The 15,105-nt window shown below is 41.6% G+C and overlaps 1 protein-coding gene across 2 annotated transcripts; it reads right to left on the reverse strand.

Annotated features, from left to right (window-relative positions):
- Positions 1–245: 245 nt before the first annotated feature.
- Positions 246–14,820, reverse strand: LOC137245322 (uncharacterized). 2 transcript variants are annotated; one of them, XM_067775808.1, is made up of 6 exons: positions 14,586–14,820; positions 13,689–14,514; positions 4,548–5,071; positions 3,630–4,482; positions 3,503–3,563; positions 246–3,382 (listed from the first exon to the last, which is right to left on the reverse strand). In XM_067775808.1, the coding sequence occupies exons 1-6, from the start codon at positions 14,625–14,627 to the stop codon at positions 1,825–1,827; spliced, it is 3,864 nt and encodes a 1,287-aa protein (XP_067631909.1). In that variant the 5' UTR covers positions 14,628–14,820; the 3' UTR covers positions 246–1,824. The 2 variants fall into 2 exon arrangements, with proteins under 2 accessions (XP_067631909.1, XP_067631907.1); XM_067775806.1 differs by having other exon boundaries at positions 246–3,563.
- Positions 14,821–15,105: the final 285 nt, after the last annotated feature.

Genomic DNA, 15,105 nt, shown 5'->3' on the forward strand with positions numbered 1-15,105 from the left:
AGGTCATTCACCATTGGCGAAATGTGGCATGAAATTCGTCAATTCCAACACAAGAAAAATATCATGTTGATATAATAACCACAATTTAACTATTTGTTTACGTTTTCAATTACTTTTTTGTGAAATTTCAACGAAAACACCGCGTTTTTTGCTAATCTTCAAGTTGGTAATGCGGTGAATTACCTACCCACAGTTTGACAATTTCTATTGATGCACGTCGTTGGCGATTCTCTACGTCTCTGGTTAAAACGACTGCAAAACTCAAAAGGATATTAGAAGTAAATCTAATATTCCTTAGGACCAAAATATTCACTCATAAATATTCAAAAACACATGTCAAATAATCAAATTAAAAAAAATCTATTTCAGCCGTTTTTAATAAAATTAAAAAAAATTACTTGAACACCCAGTACGATGCATCTACATATGTACATAGCCACAAGTTGAAATGAAAAAATTTGCAAAATCAATACCACGATTAATTTTTGGTGTTTATGCTAAATTAATCTTTATTTGTTGCCTTTTAATTACCATACAGAATATGTGGTTGTTAAGTTAACCAATAGACTTGAGTCTCATTTATTACGTTTTTTCATGTTTTTAATTAAATAATTAAATTTTTTTTATTTTCGTTTTCTATTATTTTAATAAATATACTCAATTAAAGGGAATTTAAATATATATATATTTTATTATCGAAATATTTATAAGTTTTTCTCTTCTTTTTTTATGAATAAGATTTATTTATTGTTCACATCAAAAATATTGAAAAAACCTTAATCAACATACATGCATTGAATTTGTTATTTTCCTTTTTTGCTTTTAGTAATAATATATATAAATATGCACGGTTGTAAAGTAAAAACTTTGTATATTTATGCCAATGTTGAGCTTGTGGAATGTGATGAATTTGTTGGTGTAAAAACTATTAGTGCGCATACATTTATAGTTTTTTAAGTACATACAATAGTTGGACTTCAATTGTTCGTAGATAAGAAAATAATTGCTGAAATATTGCTTTGTAGCTCGATTTGTTTCCAGGGGCCTTATCATGTAACTCAATTCAAAGGAAATATCTTTCGGACTTAAAAAAAATGTATGTTATTTGATTTATGTATAATTAAAACCGAAGTTGAAGATTTTTTAAATCGAGGCACGGTTAGGATATGCCAACGCCGCCAACGAAGAACTTCAGTATACATTACCGAAAAAGTTATTGGTTTCAATTCCAAATATAGATTTTTAACATTTTTTCATTTTATAAGCACATTCCATGAAGCTCAGCAAGCTACTTAGTTTAAAATCGACCCATTCTTTCATATTATTTTCAGCGGCTCATACCAATATCTAAAGCCAAAGTACTAATCTGCAACCTCTTTCTCTGATACCTCTTTCATACTTACATATATAGTTAGCTTAAATCACAAAGGCCATTACCAACATTTTTAAAATTTTACAAGAGAAGCAAAAACACTTCGGTCTAACATTCATACCAGCAGATATGGGATTTTCAAAGTGGCATAACTACGTAGTTATTTGCTTTAATACTTTCGATTATTAGTGAGGGTGCATTTTAATATGTATATCATACCAGAATATTTGTGAATTAAACTAGCGAATTGCATATAGAACATAGCAAACTAAAACAAAATGTATATTAAAATGTAAAAGCGCTGTCAAAAAAACGAAAATTAGTCATTAGAACAAAGTCGAGTTCGATAATCTTGATTAGTTAAAAAATGCTTTGGTGTTTTTTCATAGCTGCTACATACGTGATTGTTATGCAAAAGCTTGGTTCATTAAAAACCAGTTTGTCCCCTTACACTAAGACTTTGCTGTTGTGCTGAGAGCATTGTAATAACTCGAGCTGGAGTGTTGTTGCGATGCCGTATCGTTCGTGCTTGAGCTTATTTTCAACATATCCGTACTTGTTAGCGCCGGTGCAGATGCAGTCTTAGCTAACATCGCCGCTGCACCGTCCGATGCTTTTTGTAAACGTTGCTTGTAAGCATTTTGTTCTTTCAAATAATCAATATACATACGACGCGCTTGATTTAGAACACGTGTGACATCATGCTTGCGTACCATTTTGTCAAAATGCATTGCAATCTCATTATAATCCATATTACTCTTCATAATTATTTGACGATGTTGCAGCAGCAGCGTTAAACAAAGAAACATGAGGAAAGGATTACCGCCACCAAATTCTGTGGGTGGTGGCAAAACGGGTGGTGGTGGACGTAACGCAGAAGCGACACTATTACCACCACCGCCCATAGCGCGTTCAGCAGCAGCGGCGTCAGTAACCGTTGACGATTTAGTAAAAGCTATTTCATCAACTGCATTTTTCGCCAGCTCAATAGGGGCTGCATTCAGCGTGCCTGTGGAAATTGGTACCAAAACTTCGGGCAAACTACTACTACTAGGAAGAATGTCCATTGTATCGTCTGTTACCCAATTTGACAGCACATTTGTGGATGGATCAATAAAAGGATTGTGCATATTTTGCATTGGTGGCACACCATCACCAGTCACCATCGCATCTGCGGCAAACGGTTGCCGTATTTCATTTAAATACCTATTATTTGTTGCATTGGTGGTCACTTCATCAACATCCGCCCATGCTGCATTGGTTTTTACGTGCTGTAGTGGTTCTATACTGCTTTTTATACGACTATTACGATTACGTCGCCGCATTAATAACTCGCTTATGTCAGGACACGCAACAATTTCGTTTTCTTTTAAATCTTGCACCAAATCCAAAGAATCTTTATCTAATTTCTCATACTCATAATCTGAAGCTGCGCTGGTGGTGGAAGATGAGTTTTTATCGGTGGTGTTACGTTCACCAAACACTTGTCGATCCAAACTTTCAGCCTCTAAACGCAATTCACGCGTTATCGCCGTCGTCATTGGATAATACTCTTGATCTTGACTATCATCGGGAGTTAAGCTCGGTTCAGGTGGCAAGTTTTTGGTTGGAGTACTCACTGCTTTTGGCATTTGGCTTCCTACTATCACTGGACGCTCTTTCACTAAGGTTTCCACTATTATTGATTCAGTTGCAGTTTTGCGTTCTAATATCGGTGTGCGGTCGGGCGTTTGAGCCGTGGATGAGTTTAAGGATGCAAGCTCTAAATGTAAACTATTATTACTGGCATTATTATTTTGTTGTATAGCTGTAGCGGCAGTAGAGCCGCTCCAAGTCGTATCGGGCACGGATGATGAGTCTGATTCGTCCAACGAGGAGAAGAAAGCACTGCGTTGAAGTTGCACAAGTGGAGGTGCTGTAATATGTACCGTTGTTGGTGTTGTTGTTGTGTTTGTCATAGATGTTTGAATGTAAGCATTTGTTGGCGAAGGTGACTTGGATTTTTCTTTGCTGCATGTGGCCATGTTGATGTGATTATTGGACAAAGTTGGTGATGTAGAAAATTTATCGACAATGCGGTTTTTATTTATAGAAGCGAAATTAAGAAATTCATTGAAATTTTTTACTAACTTTTGTTGGGATCTTTCGGTGCTATTGCTGCTACTGCTACTCATTTCATCGAAAGATAAACCTGAAAGCATAGTTAAAATAAAGCATTTGTTTCGCATTGTTTTTTTCCATATTTTGTTAAACTCACCTTTTCTGCTTGTTGCAGCAATTTTTTCTTTGAGATCCTTAAAGTGTCCACCACCGCCACTCCCTACACGTCGCACGCCTTCACTCATATTGGAAGCTATTTGTTTGGCTATTATATTGCTTACAGTATTGTAATTCGATAATATATTCTTATTTTGCAGTTTAGCAATTCCTTTTGGCAATTGCGGAATTTGGCCAATAATTCCGATATCGCAATTTATTTCACAGTTTTCACGATCGCGGTCTGCAGTGGCAGGCTCTAAAGTAATTTCATTTGTAGGCGATTTAGATGCTTCAGTAGTTTTCGCAATTATATGACTATCATCTATAAAAGGATTAGTTGGATGAAATGTAAAATTGTTATGCTCCTTTGTTTCGTTATTGGCGCTACTATCCGTACTAGTAAACACATCGTCGCTACCCACATCCTCTATACATTCCACAGCATAATTTGCTGTGGATGCTAGGTCGTTTGTTTCCACTTGCATAACATCTTCCATACCCTCCATTAGTAGCAGCATTTTAGATTCATCTAAACTTTTATGCGCTTTCGATGAATGTCGTCGCCGATTTGCCGCTGCACGTGGCATGTTATCATCAAGACTTTGATTAAGGCGTTTTGTTGCATCTAATCGCAAACTATTTATTACTCCAACACCTCCGCTAGCACTCAGCGACGAACTAAGTGAGTTCAAAGAAGCTGAAGAACTTTGACGCCGTAGCGCGCAAATCTTGGTATAGGGATTTTCACGTGGTTTCACCAACAAATAGGATGGACTCATAGGTACACCGTAAGAACTGGAAAGTGAACTGGACGTAGTCGGTGCGGTGCTTTCCATTATAGGCACAAACTCCTACAATATATAAAATCGTTCATTTACTAGTGGGCTTAATATAAACATAGTCAACTTCTTCTCACCTTTTCATACAAATGCAGTTCCTTGCAAATGCTTGTCTCATATTTTAACGAGCTCCATTGTACTTCTAACATACGTAGCGCATCATCAAATGGGAATTCTCTCTTCAATTCCAGCAGTAGCCAACGATAACAAAAAAGTAAATCATCAGCTTGTTGCAATTTCAAGTAATCCCAAAATTCAGGATCATAGAAACTGAGTGCCTCTGTAAGATGTGCAAACTTTTGTGTCATTGCTATACCATCTAGCATGAAATTACCCCTCAGACGTGACATTATTGCACAAAAGCAAATATATGCCTGTGCTTCATCGTTCATTGTTACCAACAGAGGAGAAGCAATATCCGACATGCCCTGACAATAACTAACGGAGGGATGATTGAGCGCATATGTCGTGAGTATATTGAACAGTGATGCTATATTTTGATTGTCGTCGCTACCGGCATAGAAAGGATGCAAACGATCCGTTCGTAGTACATCTTTTTTTACCATACTCGTGACATATGACAATTCGCCAGCTATGCAGCCTGGAAAAAGAAGGTATCCATTAGTTTTTGGAAACGCATATATAAGTAATTATATGATAATTTGAGGATCTCCCTGCTTTAGATAAACAAATTGCTGCAAGGAAGGTGCTATTAACGGCGCGTACAGGACACATATCGCTGAAAATGTACGATGTTTGATATATACCGATAATAATAAATAAATAAAAATACTTGGCTCGATAGTTTGTTTAGGGCGAGTTACTTTTGTGCTTTTTAATTTTTCCCACAAATTGGCGGAATGGGACCAACATGCGTTACGCCAATTCCGAACGGAATCTGCAAGGCAGATGAATTTACACTGAGAAGCTTTCATAACAGAAAAACACTCGAAGTGTTTTCAAGCCAACCGCTGAGGGACGACCCTAATTTACTACGTTTCAAACTGGGAGTTCAAGATGGCGGATTAGAAAGAGAAGCTACCAACGTCAGTAAGTATGCCTGTCGTAAGAGGCGACTAAAATACCGGATTCAAGCGGTTTATGTAGCGCAGCCTTTGCAGGTTGCCAGCGCAATACATAGCTTCTCGTCACCCAAATTGTCAACCTCACCTGTCCGTGGCGAATCCTGTTCCATTAACAGCCGAGGCTCTTACGACCCCGAACTCCTCATGGATCTAGGGGCGGGAGGGCAGTATGACCTAGAAGGTCGCCGAGATGGTCGGGCTTGGTACCGGCACGTACCGAATTTGCATCCGGCAAAGGACCATCACCCTAATCGCTACAACAACAACAAATAATGTCAGTCACCTTGTAATTGCATCTTTTATAAAACGCATGTTTAAATTAAACAAGTAAGGAAGGCTAAGTTCGGGTGTAACCGAACATTACATACTCAGTTGAGAGCTATGGAGACAAAATAAGGAAAATCACCATGTAGGAAAATGAACCTAGGGTAACCCTGGAATGTGGTTGTATGACATGTGTATCAAATGGAAGGTATTAAAGAGTATTTTAAGAGAGAGTAGGCCATAGTTCTATGGATGGACGCCATTTAGGGATATCGCCATAAAGGTGGACCAGGGGTGACTCTAGAATATGTTTGTACGATATGGGTATCAAATGAAAGCTGTTAATGAGTATTTTGAAAAGCAGTGATCCTTAGTTCCATAGGTGGACGCCGTTTGGAGATATCGCCATAAAGGTGGACCAGGGGTGTCTCTAGTTGTACGATATGGGAATCAAATGAAAGGTGTTACTGAGCATTTTAAGAGGGAGTGGGCATTAGGTCTATAGGTGCACGCCTTTTCGAAATGTCGCCATTAGGGTGGGCCAGGGGTGACTCTGTTGTTGTTGTTGTTGTAGCAATGCTCGCCCCACCTAATAGCCGCGACCGATCACAAATTGTCATCAATATCCTCTAACGGGAGTCCAAGGAAACTTGCCGTTTCAACAGGGGTGGACCATAAGGAAAGGGGTGTTAGAGGCGTTGGTTCCACATTACAATTAAAGAGATGGTTGGTGTCATGTGGGGACACATTGCAAGCAGGGCATACATTTTGTATGTCGGGGTTCATTCTGGATAGGTAAGAGTTTAACCTGTTACAGTATCCAGAACGAAGTTGAGCAAGAGTGACACGCGTTTCCCTGGGGAGTATGCGTTCCTCTTCTGCGAGTTCTGGATATTTTTCTTCAAGTACTGGATTCACCGGGCAATTCCCGACATAAAGGTCCGACGCCTGTCTATGGAGTTCACCAAGGACCTGCTTGTGTTTTTCCGCTTCATACGGCTGGGTTCTCAGGTGCCGTATTTCCTCAAAATGCTTACGGAGATGACTCCTTAGGCCCCTAGGCGGTGCTGGTTCGTCAATCAGATGTCTGTTGGGATGCCCAGGTTTCTGGGTATTCAACAGAAACTGTTTGGTCAGCATCTCATTTCTCTCCCTGATGGGGAGTATTCTCGCCTCATTATGCAGATGGTGTTCTGGGGACATAAGAAGACAGCCCGTGGCGATTCTGAGAGCAGTATTTTGGCAGGCCTGTAGTTTCTTCCAGTGGGTGGTTTTTAGGCTTGGCGACCATATGGGTGACGCGTAGCACGTAATCGGCTGGCTAATTGCTTTGTATGTGGTCAAGAGCGTTTCTTTATCTTTTCCCCAGGTACTGCCAGCAAGGGATTTGAGGATTTTATTACGGCTCTGAATTCTTGGAACAATTGCGGTTGCGTGCGCACCAAAATGTAGATCCTGATCAAACGTCACACCCAAGATTATGGGGTGTAGGACAGTCGGTAGCGTAGTGCAATCGACGTGGATGTTCAATATGGTCGACATTTGGGGCGTCCATGTTGTAAATAAGGTCGCGGAAGATTTAGTCGGTGACAATGACAGGTTTCGCGAGGCGTAAAAACTGGAGAGATCAGGGAGATAGCCGTTTATTTTATTGCATAGCTCATCGATCTTTGGGCCTGGGCCTGTGGCCATTATTGTGCAGTCATCGGCGTAGGAAACGATTGTGACTCCTTCCGGTGGTGAAGGTAGCTTAGATATGTAGAAATTAAACAAAAGCGGGGATAGGACACCACCCTGTGGCACCCCTTGTTTAATTCTCCTTTGTTTTGATGTTTCGTTTCTGAATTGCACCGATGCCTGCCGACCACCTAGATAATTTGCGGTCCACCTTTTAAGACATGGGGAAGGGTAGACCCTTCCAGGTCTTCCAGTAACGAGCCATGGTTGACCGTATCAAAAGCTTTTGATAGGTCTAACGCTACGAGTACTGTTCTATGGTGGGGATATTGATTCAAACCGCAATTTATCTGGGTGCTAATGACATTTAGCGCGGAGGTAGTGCTATGGAGTTTTCTGAAGCCATGCTGATGAGGGGCTAGCTGCAAATGTGCTTGGAAATGAGGGAGCAAAATGGCTTCAAGCGTCTTTGCCACTGGCGATAGGAGAGATATCGGACGATATGACTCACCTACGTTAGCTGGTTTCCCAGGCTTTAGTAGCGGGACCACCTTGGCCATTTTCCATTTCTCGGGTATGACAAAGGTGGAAAGAGACAGGTTGAAGACATGCGCTAAATATTTGAAACCCTCTTTCCCTAGGTTTTTAAGCATCGGCATGGCTATGCCGTCTGGGCCCACTGCTTTGGATGGTTTAGCGCGACCAATGGCGTCCTCAACCTCTCTAGCAGTGATGGTAATTGGTGACGCGCTGAGTTTGTGTTTATGTGCACGTCTATTGGCTCTCCGTCTATCTTTGTCGACCGTAGGATGCATTATATATTGTCGGCAGAAAGCGCTCGCGCATTTTTTCGCATCCGACAGCACCTTATCGCCAAAGGCGATGGAAACTTTGTCTTTGTGCTTAGTCGGATTCGATAGGGACTTTACGGTGGACCAAAGCTTACCTACACCGGTAGAGAGGTTACAACCTCTTATGTGCTCTTCCCATTTCGCCCGCTTGTGTTCGTCCACAAGCAATCTGATGCGTTGGTTTATATCCCTTATTTGGGGGTCGCCTGGATCAAGCTGTCTTATAAGGTCGCGTTCCCTCGCTAAGGTCGCGGCCTCCGCCGGGAAGTGGGGCCGGATTTCGGGAATTCTCCCGGCGGGAATGAAATGTGCCGAGGCGGATTCAATGACCTTACGGAAGGCACGCTCCCCTTGGCGGGCATCAGTCGGGATAGGGAGGGCAGCAAAGCTGCTGTCTGTTGCAGATTTATATTCTTCCCACTTTCCTTTTTTGAAGTTTATGAAAGTGCGTTTTTCGGTGACGATGAAGTCGGCGGTACGCTCGAACGAAATAAGTATGGGCAGGTGGTCGGATGCCAATGTTACCATCGGCTGCCAGTTGACGCAGTTTACGAGTTCTGCGCTCACGATTGAGATATCTGGCGAGCTATGACAGCTTCCTACCATACGTGTGGGGGCGTCTCCGTTAATTGTGCAGAACGTCGTTTCGTCTATTTGATCCGCCAACATCTCACCCCTACTGTCCGCCCGCAAGTTTGAATGCCATAGGTCGTGATGGGCATTGAAATCGCCTAAGATAATGCGATTGTTGCCAGTGAGTAAGGCCTCGATATTAGGGCGGTATCCACTGGGACAACAGGTGACAGGAGGGATGTAGATGTTGATGATTTCTAGATTTGCATCGCCTGACCGGACAGATAGGCCTTGACGTTCTAAGACATTGTCACTGCGGTCGATGCCAGGATCAAATATATGATATTGCACAGAGTGGTGTATAATAAACGCGAGGCCGCCTCCATTTCCGCTCTCGCGGTCTTTCCTGTGGACATTATAACCAGAGCAGGTCTGCAATGCAGATCTTGCTGTGAGTTTAGTCTCTTGAATCGCAGCAATGCGGATGTTGTGCCGCTTCATGAAATCGACTATCTCCGTAATCTTCCCAGTTAGTCCATTACAGTTGAACTGCAGAATTCTGAAGTGCATGAGGGGTGACGCCGCCACTCTAGGGGTAAGTGAAGGGTGACTACGCCTAGGTTGTGGAAGGCCAGGACGCAATTGCTGTTGTGGCCTTGGGACTGGGCGCCCTTGGGCAAGCATTGGGGTACCCGGATGATTTGGGTTTGCGACCTGGCAACATGGCGCGATGAAACCCGTGGAGGGGTTGCCGTCGCGGAGACCAGAACATCTAGGAAAGTGGCACCACCCAAGGCAGGAGCTGCATTGAGCGGATGTCGCAAACCTATATATTCTGTGCTGGCAGACGGTGCAAACGGAGGCAGGGACTAAGAGTCTGTTTCCCTGACCTGCACGATTGCTGCCAGAAAAGAGGGGAGGAGAAGAAGAAGGGGACAGGGGCTGATGCTCAGCATTGCTACCAGCTCTACTACGAAGGTAGTAGTTATGAGTGGTATCAGCTGTTTGAGTTGTTGGCGCCGTGGGGCGCGAGCAGCAGCGGGTACTTGTTGTGGCTTGCTGAGCAGCGAAGCTGCTGGAAGGTAGTGGGGATACGCTTAGGCGTAGACTACGGGACGCCCTTAGGCGTGAGCAGCAAGGAGCCACAAAAGATTTATAAAAGTTACGTGGACGTCGGGTTTTGGGATCAAGCCCAGAACAACCTGTCCGATGCAACCATCCCTTGCACGAGACACACTGAACAGAGTATGACCGTCCTAAAAAGATTCTTTTCTGGCAAATGCAGCAAAACCATTTCTCAGGACCGGGGTGAGGAGACGGACCCGGATTGGGTTCGATACCTTCCCGGAGTAAGAGAATATGTAGCAGTCCTGCTGCAAGGAGCTGCTGGGAGGATGACAATTTGTGGGAGGGACGAAACAAATTAAATGGGGTCACACTGAAATGACAGTCCTTGGTCGGGAAAAATCCCGAGTCGCTCCGGTACATAGAACCGACTGCCTTGGGAAGCGAGGGGTGACTCTAGAATGTGTTTGTATGATATGGGTATCAAATGAAAGATGGTAATGAGTATTTTAAAAGGGAGTAATCCTTAGTTCTATAGGTGGACGCCTTTTCGAGATATCGCCATAAAGGTGGACCAAGGGTGACTCTAGAATGTTTGTACGATATGGGTATCAAACGAAAGGTGCTACTGAGCATTTTAAGAGGAAGTGGGCATTAGGTCTATAGGTGGACGCCTTTTCGAGGTATCGTCATTAGGGTGGGCCAGGGGTGACTCTAGAATGTGTTTGTACGATATGGGTATCAAACGAAAGGTGTTACTGATCATTTTAAGAGGGAGTGGGCATTAGGTCTATAGGTGGACGCCTTTTCGAGATATCGCCATTAGGGTGGGCCAGGGGTGACTCTAGAATGTTTGTACGATATGGGTATCAAACGAAAGGTGTTACTGATCATTTTAATAGGGAGTGGGCATTAGGTCTATAGGTGGACGCCTTTTCGAGATATCGCCATTAGGGTGGGCCAGGGGTGACTCTAGAATGTTTTTGTACGATATGGGTATCAAATGAAAGGTGGTAATGAGTATTTTAAAAGGGAGTAATCCTTAGTTCTATAGGTGGACGCCTTTTCGAGATATCGCCATAAAGGTTGACCAAGGGTGACTCTAGAATGTTTGTAATATGGATATCAAACGAAAGGTGTTACTGAGCATTTTAAGAGGGAGTGGGCATTAGGTCTATAGGTGGACGCCTTTTCGAGATATCGCCATTAGGGTGGGCCAGGGTGACTCTAGAATGTTTGTACGATATGGGTATCAAATGAAAGGTGTTACTGAGCATTTTAAGAGGGAGTGGGCATTAGGTCTATAGGTGGACGCCTTTTCGAGATATCGCCATTAGGGTGGGCCAGGGTGACTCTAGAATGTGTTTGTACGATATGGGTATCAAATGAAAGGTGGTAATGAGTATTTTAAAAGCGAGTAATCCTTAGTTCTATAGGTGGACGCCTTTTCGAGATATCACCATAAAGGTGGACCAAGGGTGACTCTAGAATGTTTGTACGATATGGGTATCAAACGAAAGGTGTTACTGAGCATTTTAAGAGGGAGTGGGCATTAGGTCTATATGTGGACGCCTTTTCGAGATATCGCCATTAGGGTGGGCCAGGGGTGACTCTAGAATGTTTGTACGATATGGGTATCAAACGAAAGGTGTTACTGAGCATTTTAAGAGGGAGTGGGCGTTAGGTCTATAGGTGGACGCCTTTTCGAGATATCGCCATTAGGGTGGGCCAGGGGTGACTCTAGAATGTTTGTACGATATGGGTATCAAACGAAAGGTGTTACTGAGCATTTTAAGAGGGAGTGGACATTAGGTATATAGGTGGTCGCCTTTTCGAGATATCGCCATTAGGGTGGGCCAGGGGTGACTCTAGAATGTTTGTACGATATGGGTATCAAACGAAAGGTGTTACTGAGCATTTTAAGAGGGAGTGGGCATTAGGTCTATAGGTGGACGCCTTTTCGAGATATCGCCATTAGGGTGGGCCAGGGTGATTCTAGAATGTGTTTGTACGATATGGATATCAAATTAAAAGTATTAATGAGGGTTTTAAAAGCGAGTGGCCCTTAGATGTATATGTGAAGGCGTTCTCGCGATATCGACCAAAATGTGGACCAGGTGATCCAGAAAATCATCTGTCGGGTACTGCTAATTTATTTATATATGCAATACCACTAACAGTATTCCTGCCAAGATTCCAAGGGCTGTTGATTTCGCCTTGTAGAACTTTTTCATTTTCTTCTACTTAATATGGTAGGTGTCACACCCATTTTACAAAGTTTTTTCCAAAGTTATATGTTGCGTCAATAAACCAATCCAGTTACCATGTTTCATCCCTTTTTTCGTAGTTGGTATAGAATTATGGCATTTTTTTCATTTTTCGTAATTTTCGATATCGATAAAGTGGGCGTGGTTATGGTCGGATTTCGGCCATTTTTTATACCAAGATAAAGTGAGTTCAGGTAAGTACGTGGGCTAAGTTTAGTAAAGATATATTGATTTTTGCTCAAGTTATTGTGTTAACGGCCGAGCGGAAGGACAGACGGTGGACTGTGTATAAAAACTGGGCGTGGCTTCCACCGATTTCGCCCATTTTCACAGAGAACAGTTACCGTCACAGGATCTATGCTCCTACCAAATTTGAGAAGGATTGGTATATTTTTGTTCGACTTATGGCATTAAAAGTATTCTAGACAAACTAAATGAAAATGGGCGGAGCCACGCCCATTTTGAAATTTTCTTTTATTTTTGGATTTTGTTGCATCATATCATTACTGGAGTTGAATTTTGACTTAATTTACTTATATACAGTAAAGATATTAACTTTTTTGTTAAAATTTGAATTAAAAAAAAATTTTTTTTAAAAAGTGGGCGTGTTCTTCATCCAATTTTGCTAATTTTTATTTAGCACATATGTAGTAATAGTAGTAACGTTCCTGCCAAATTTCATCATGATATCTTCAACGACTGCCAAATTACAGCTTGCAAAACTTTTAAATTACCTTCTTGTAAAAGTGGGCGGTGCCACGCCCATTGTCCAAAATCTTACTAGTTTTCTATTCTGCGTCATAACGTCAACCCATCTACCAAGTTTCATCGCTTTAGCCGCCTTTGGCAATGAATTATCGCATTTTTTCGGTTTTTCGAAATTTTCGATATCGAAAAAGTGGGCGTGGTTATAGTCCGATATCGTTCATTTTAAATAGCGATCTGAGATGAGTGCTCAGGAACCTACATACCAAATTTCATCAAGATACCTCAAAATTTACTCAAGTTATCGTGTTAACGGACGGACGGACGGACATGGCTCAATCAAATTTTTTTTCGATCCTGATTATTTTGATATATGGAAGTCTATATCTATCTCGATTCCTTTATATATGTACAACCAACCGTTATCCAATCAAACTTAATATACTCTGTGAGCTCTGCTCAACTGAGTATAAAAAGCAACTGGTAAAAGATTTGAAAAAAAAAAAACAACAACAACTACAAATCATCAAACACGAATCGATAAAAATTTCATAAATCGTTAGAGATCAAAGAAAAAAAAAATAAGCTTCGCGGAATAAGAGATTTCAGCTAAATACATCGATGGCAGGGGGAAACTACCCAGCGCTGGGAATTTCTTGCATTATCAACAAAACGTCAGTAATTTGAAAGGGCTTAACCAATTGCCCCTACTTTCCGCGATATATACACACCTTGTTTTACTGCATTTTTCCACGTGTCGCGCATTTTAATATATTGTTCAGCTTTCCGCCTCATATATTCCATACGCTGATGGCCGTTCATGCCATGTGGATAAACGTTCAGTATATGTTTCCATACAACACGACGCAAACTTGGATCTATGCCGCCAAAGAATATAACTTTTCGCAATTCATCGGTACGCTTTATTTGCCCTAAGGCATCGAGAAATACACGAAATTCATTGTCGGCCAGTGGTGGTCTTGGCGGCAATGATGACATGGTCTCTTCAGTTAAATTGAAAGCTCTCTGCATAATCGAAAAAGTTTTCTCCATATGATTCATAATGAGACCTGGTAACTTTGTTTGCATATTTTGCACATATTTTTGTGAGGCACCCAAAGATTGTTGTAACGGTGAGAAAGCTTCACGCACACCTGCATTTGTTGGAAAGTTAGGCGAAACCGCTTGAACGCTACTGACATTGCTAACATTACTATCATTGTTATAGTTGGCCGTTGTCGTTGTCGCTGTTGCATCTATATCCCATTCCCTTACTTCGGTAAATGGTTTAATGTCAATATGCAACATTAGACATGGCTCCGTTGCAGTTTGTATGGAAAGGTTATGTATACGTAAAAATGCAGCATCTAAATCCCAATCGGACAACACCGCCAAGTAGATTTCATTGCCTGCTGGATCGAATGCCTTATATTTAATTGAGAAATCCGATTTAATATCGAAAGCTTTAGCAAGCAGTGAATAAAGTACTTCCAATGATGTGATTTGCGGATCGACGCTAAATTTTCGCCACTCAGGCGGTGCATTTAGTTCGCATTTCTACAATTTAATATGTACAAAAAAAGAGTTAGGTGACACTTTGGATTTTTTATGGTTTCCAGCATATTTACCTTGACTTTAACGCGTACAGCGCAATGCGGATAACTCGCCATATTTCTTTGTTTCTATCGACACCTTCCGTTCCAAATACGAAATTGTTCAAGTTGACCTACAACTAACAATATGTTTGCCATTCAATCTGTTTCCCATTCTCCAATATCTGTTGCAATTGAATTGCACAAATTTTGCAAAAGTTCAGCCAAGAAAAAACAAAATATTGAGTGCAATGAACAGCTGAAAATGGCATTTGCCAAACGTGTTGTTGTGTGGATGTGTGTGCATGGGTGCGAACTGTCAAAAGCATTTTAGGAAGTGTTTGAAAAGAAGATTTGTCACAACAGTACTGTTACAGCTTACTAAGGACCAGTTTTTGAGTAGTTGGTTTAGCTAAGCTTAAACTAAGTTTGCTTAAACTTTAGTCAAATGTAAACTCCAGTTAAACTACTGAGCAGTTTTTAAGTCACAGTTTAAGGTCAACTTTGGGGTAGGGTTTTTGTGCTGCAAAATTGGTTTTTTATTATCCCAACAAGC

Source organism: Eurosta solidaginis, chromosome 3 (genome assembly GCF_040869045.1).
Source record: "Eurosta solidaginis isolate ZX-2024a chromosome 3, ASM4086904v1, whole genome shotgun sequence".
In the NCBI taxonomy this organism is placed as follows: domain Eukaryota; kingdom Metazoa; phylum Arthropoda; class Insecta; order Diptera; family Tephritidae; genus Eurosta; species Eurosta solidaginis.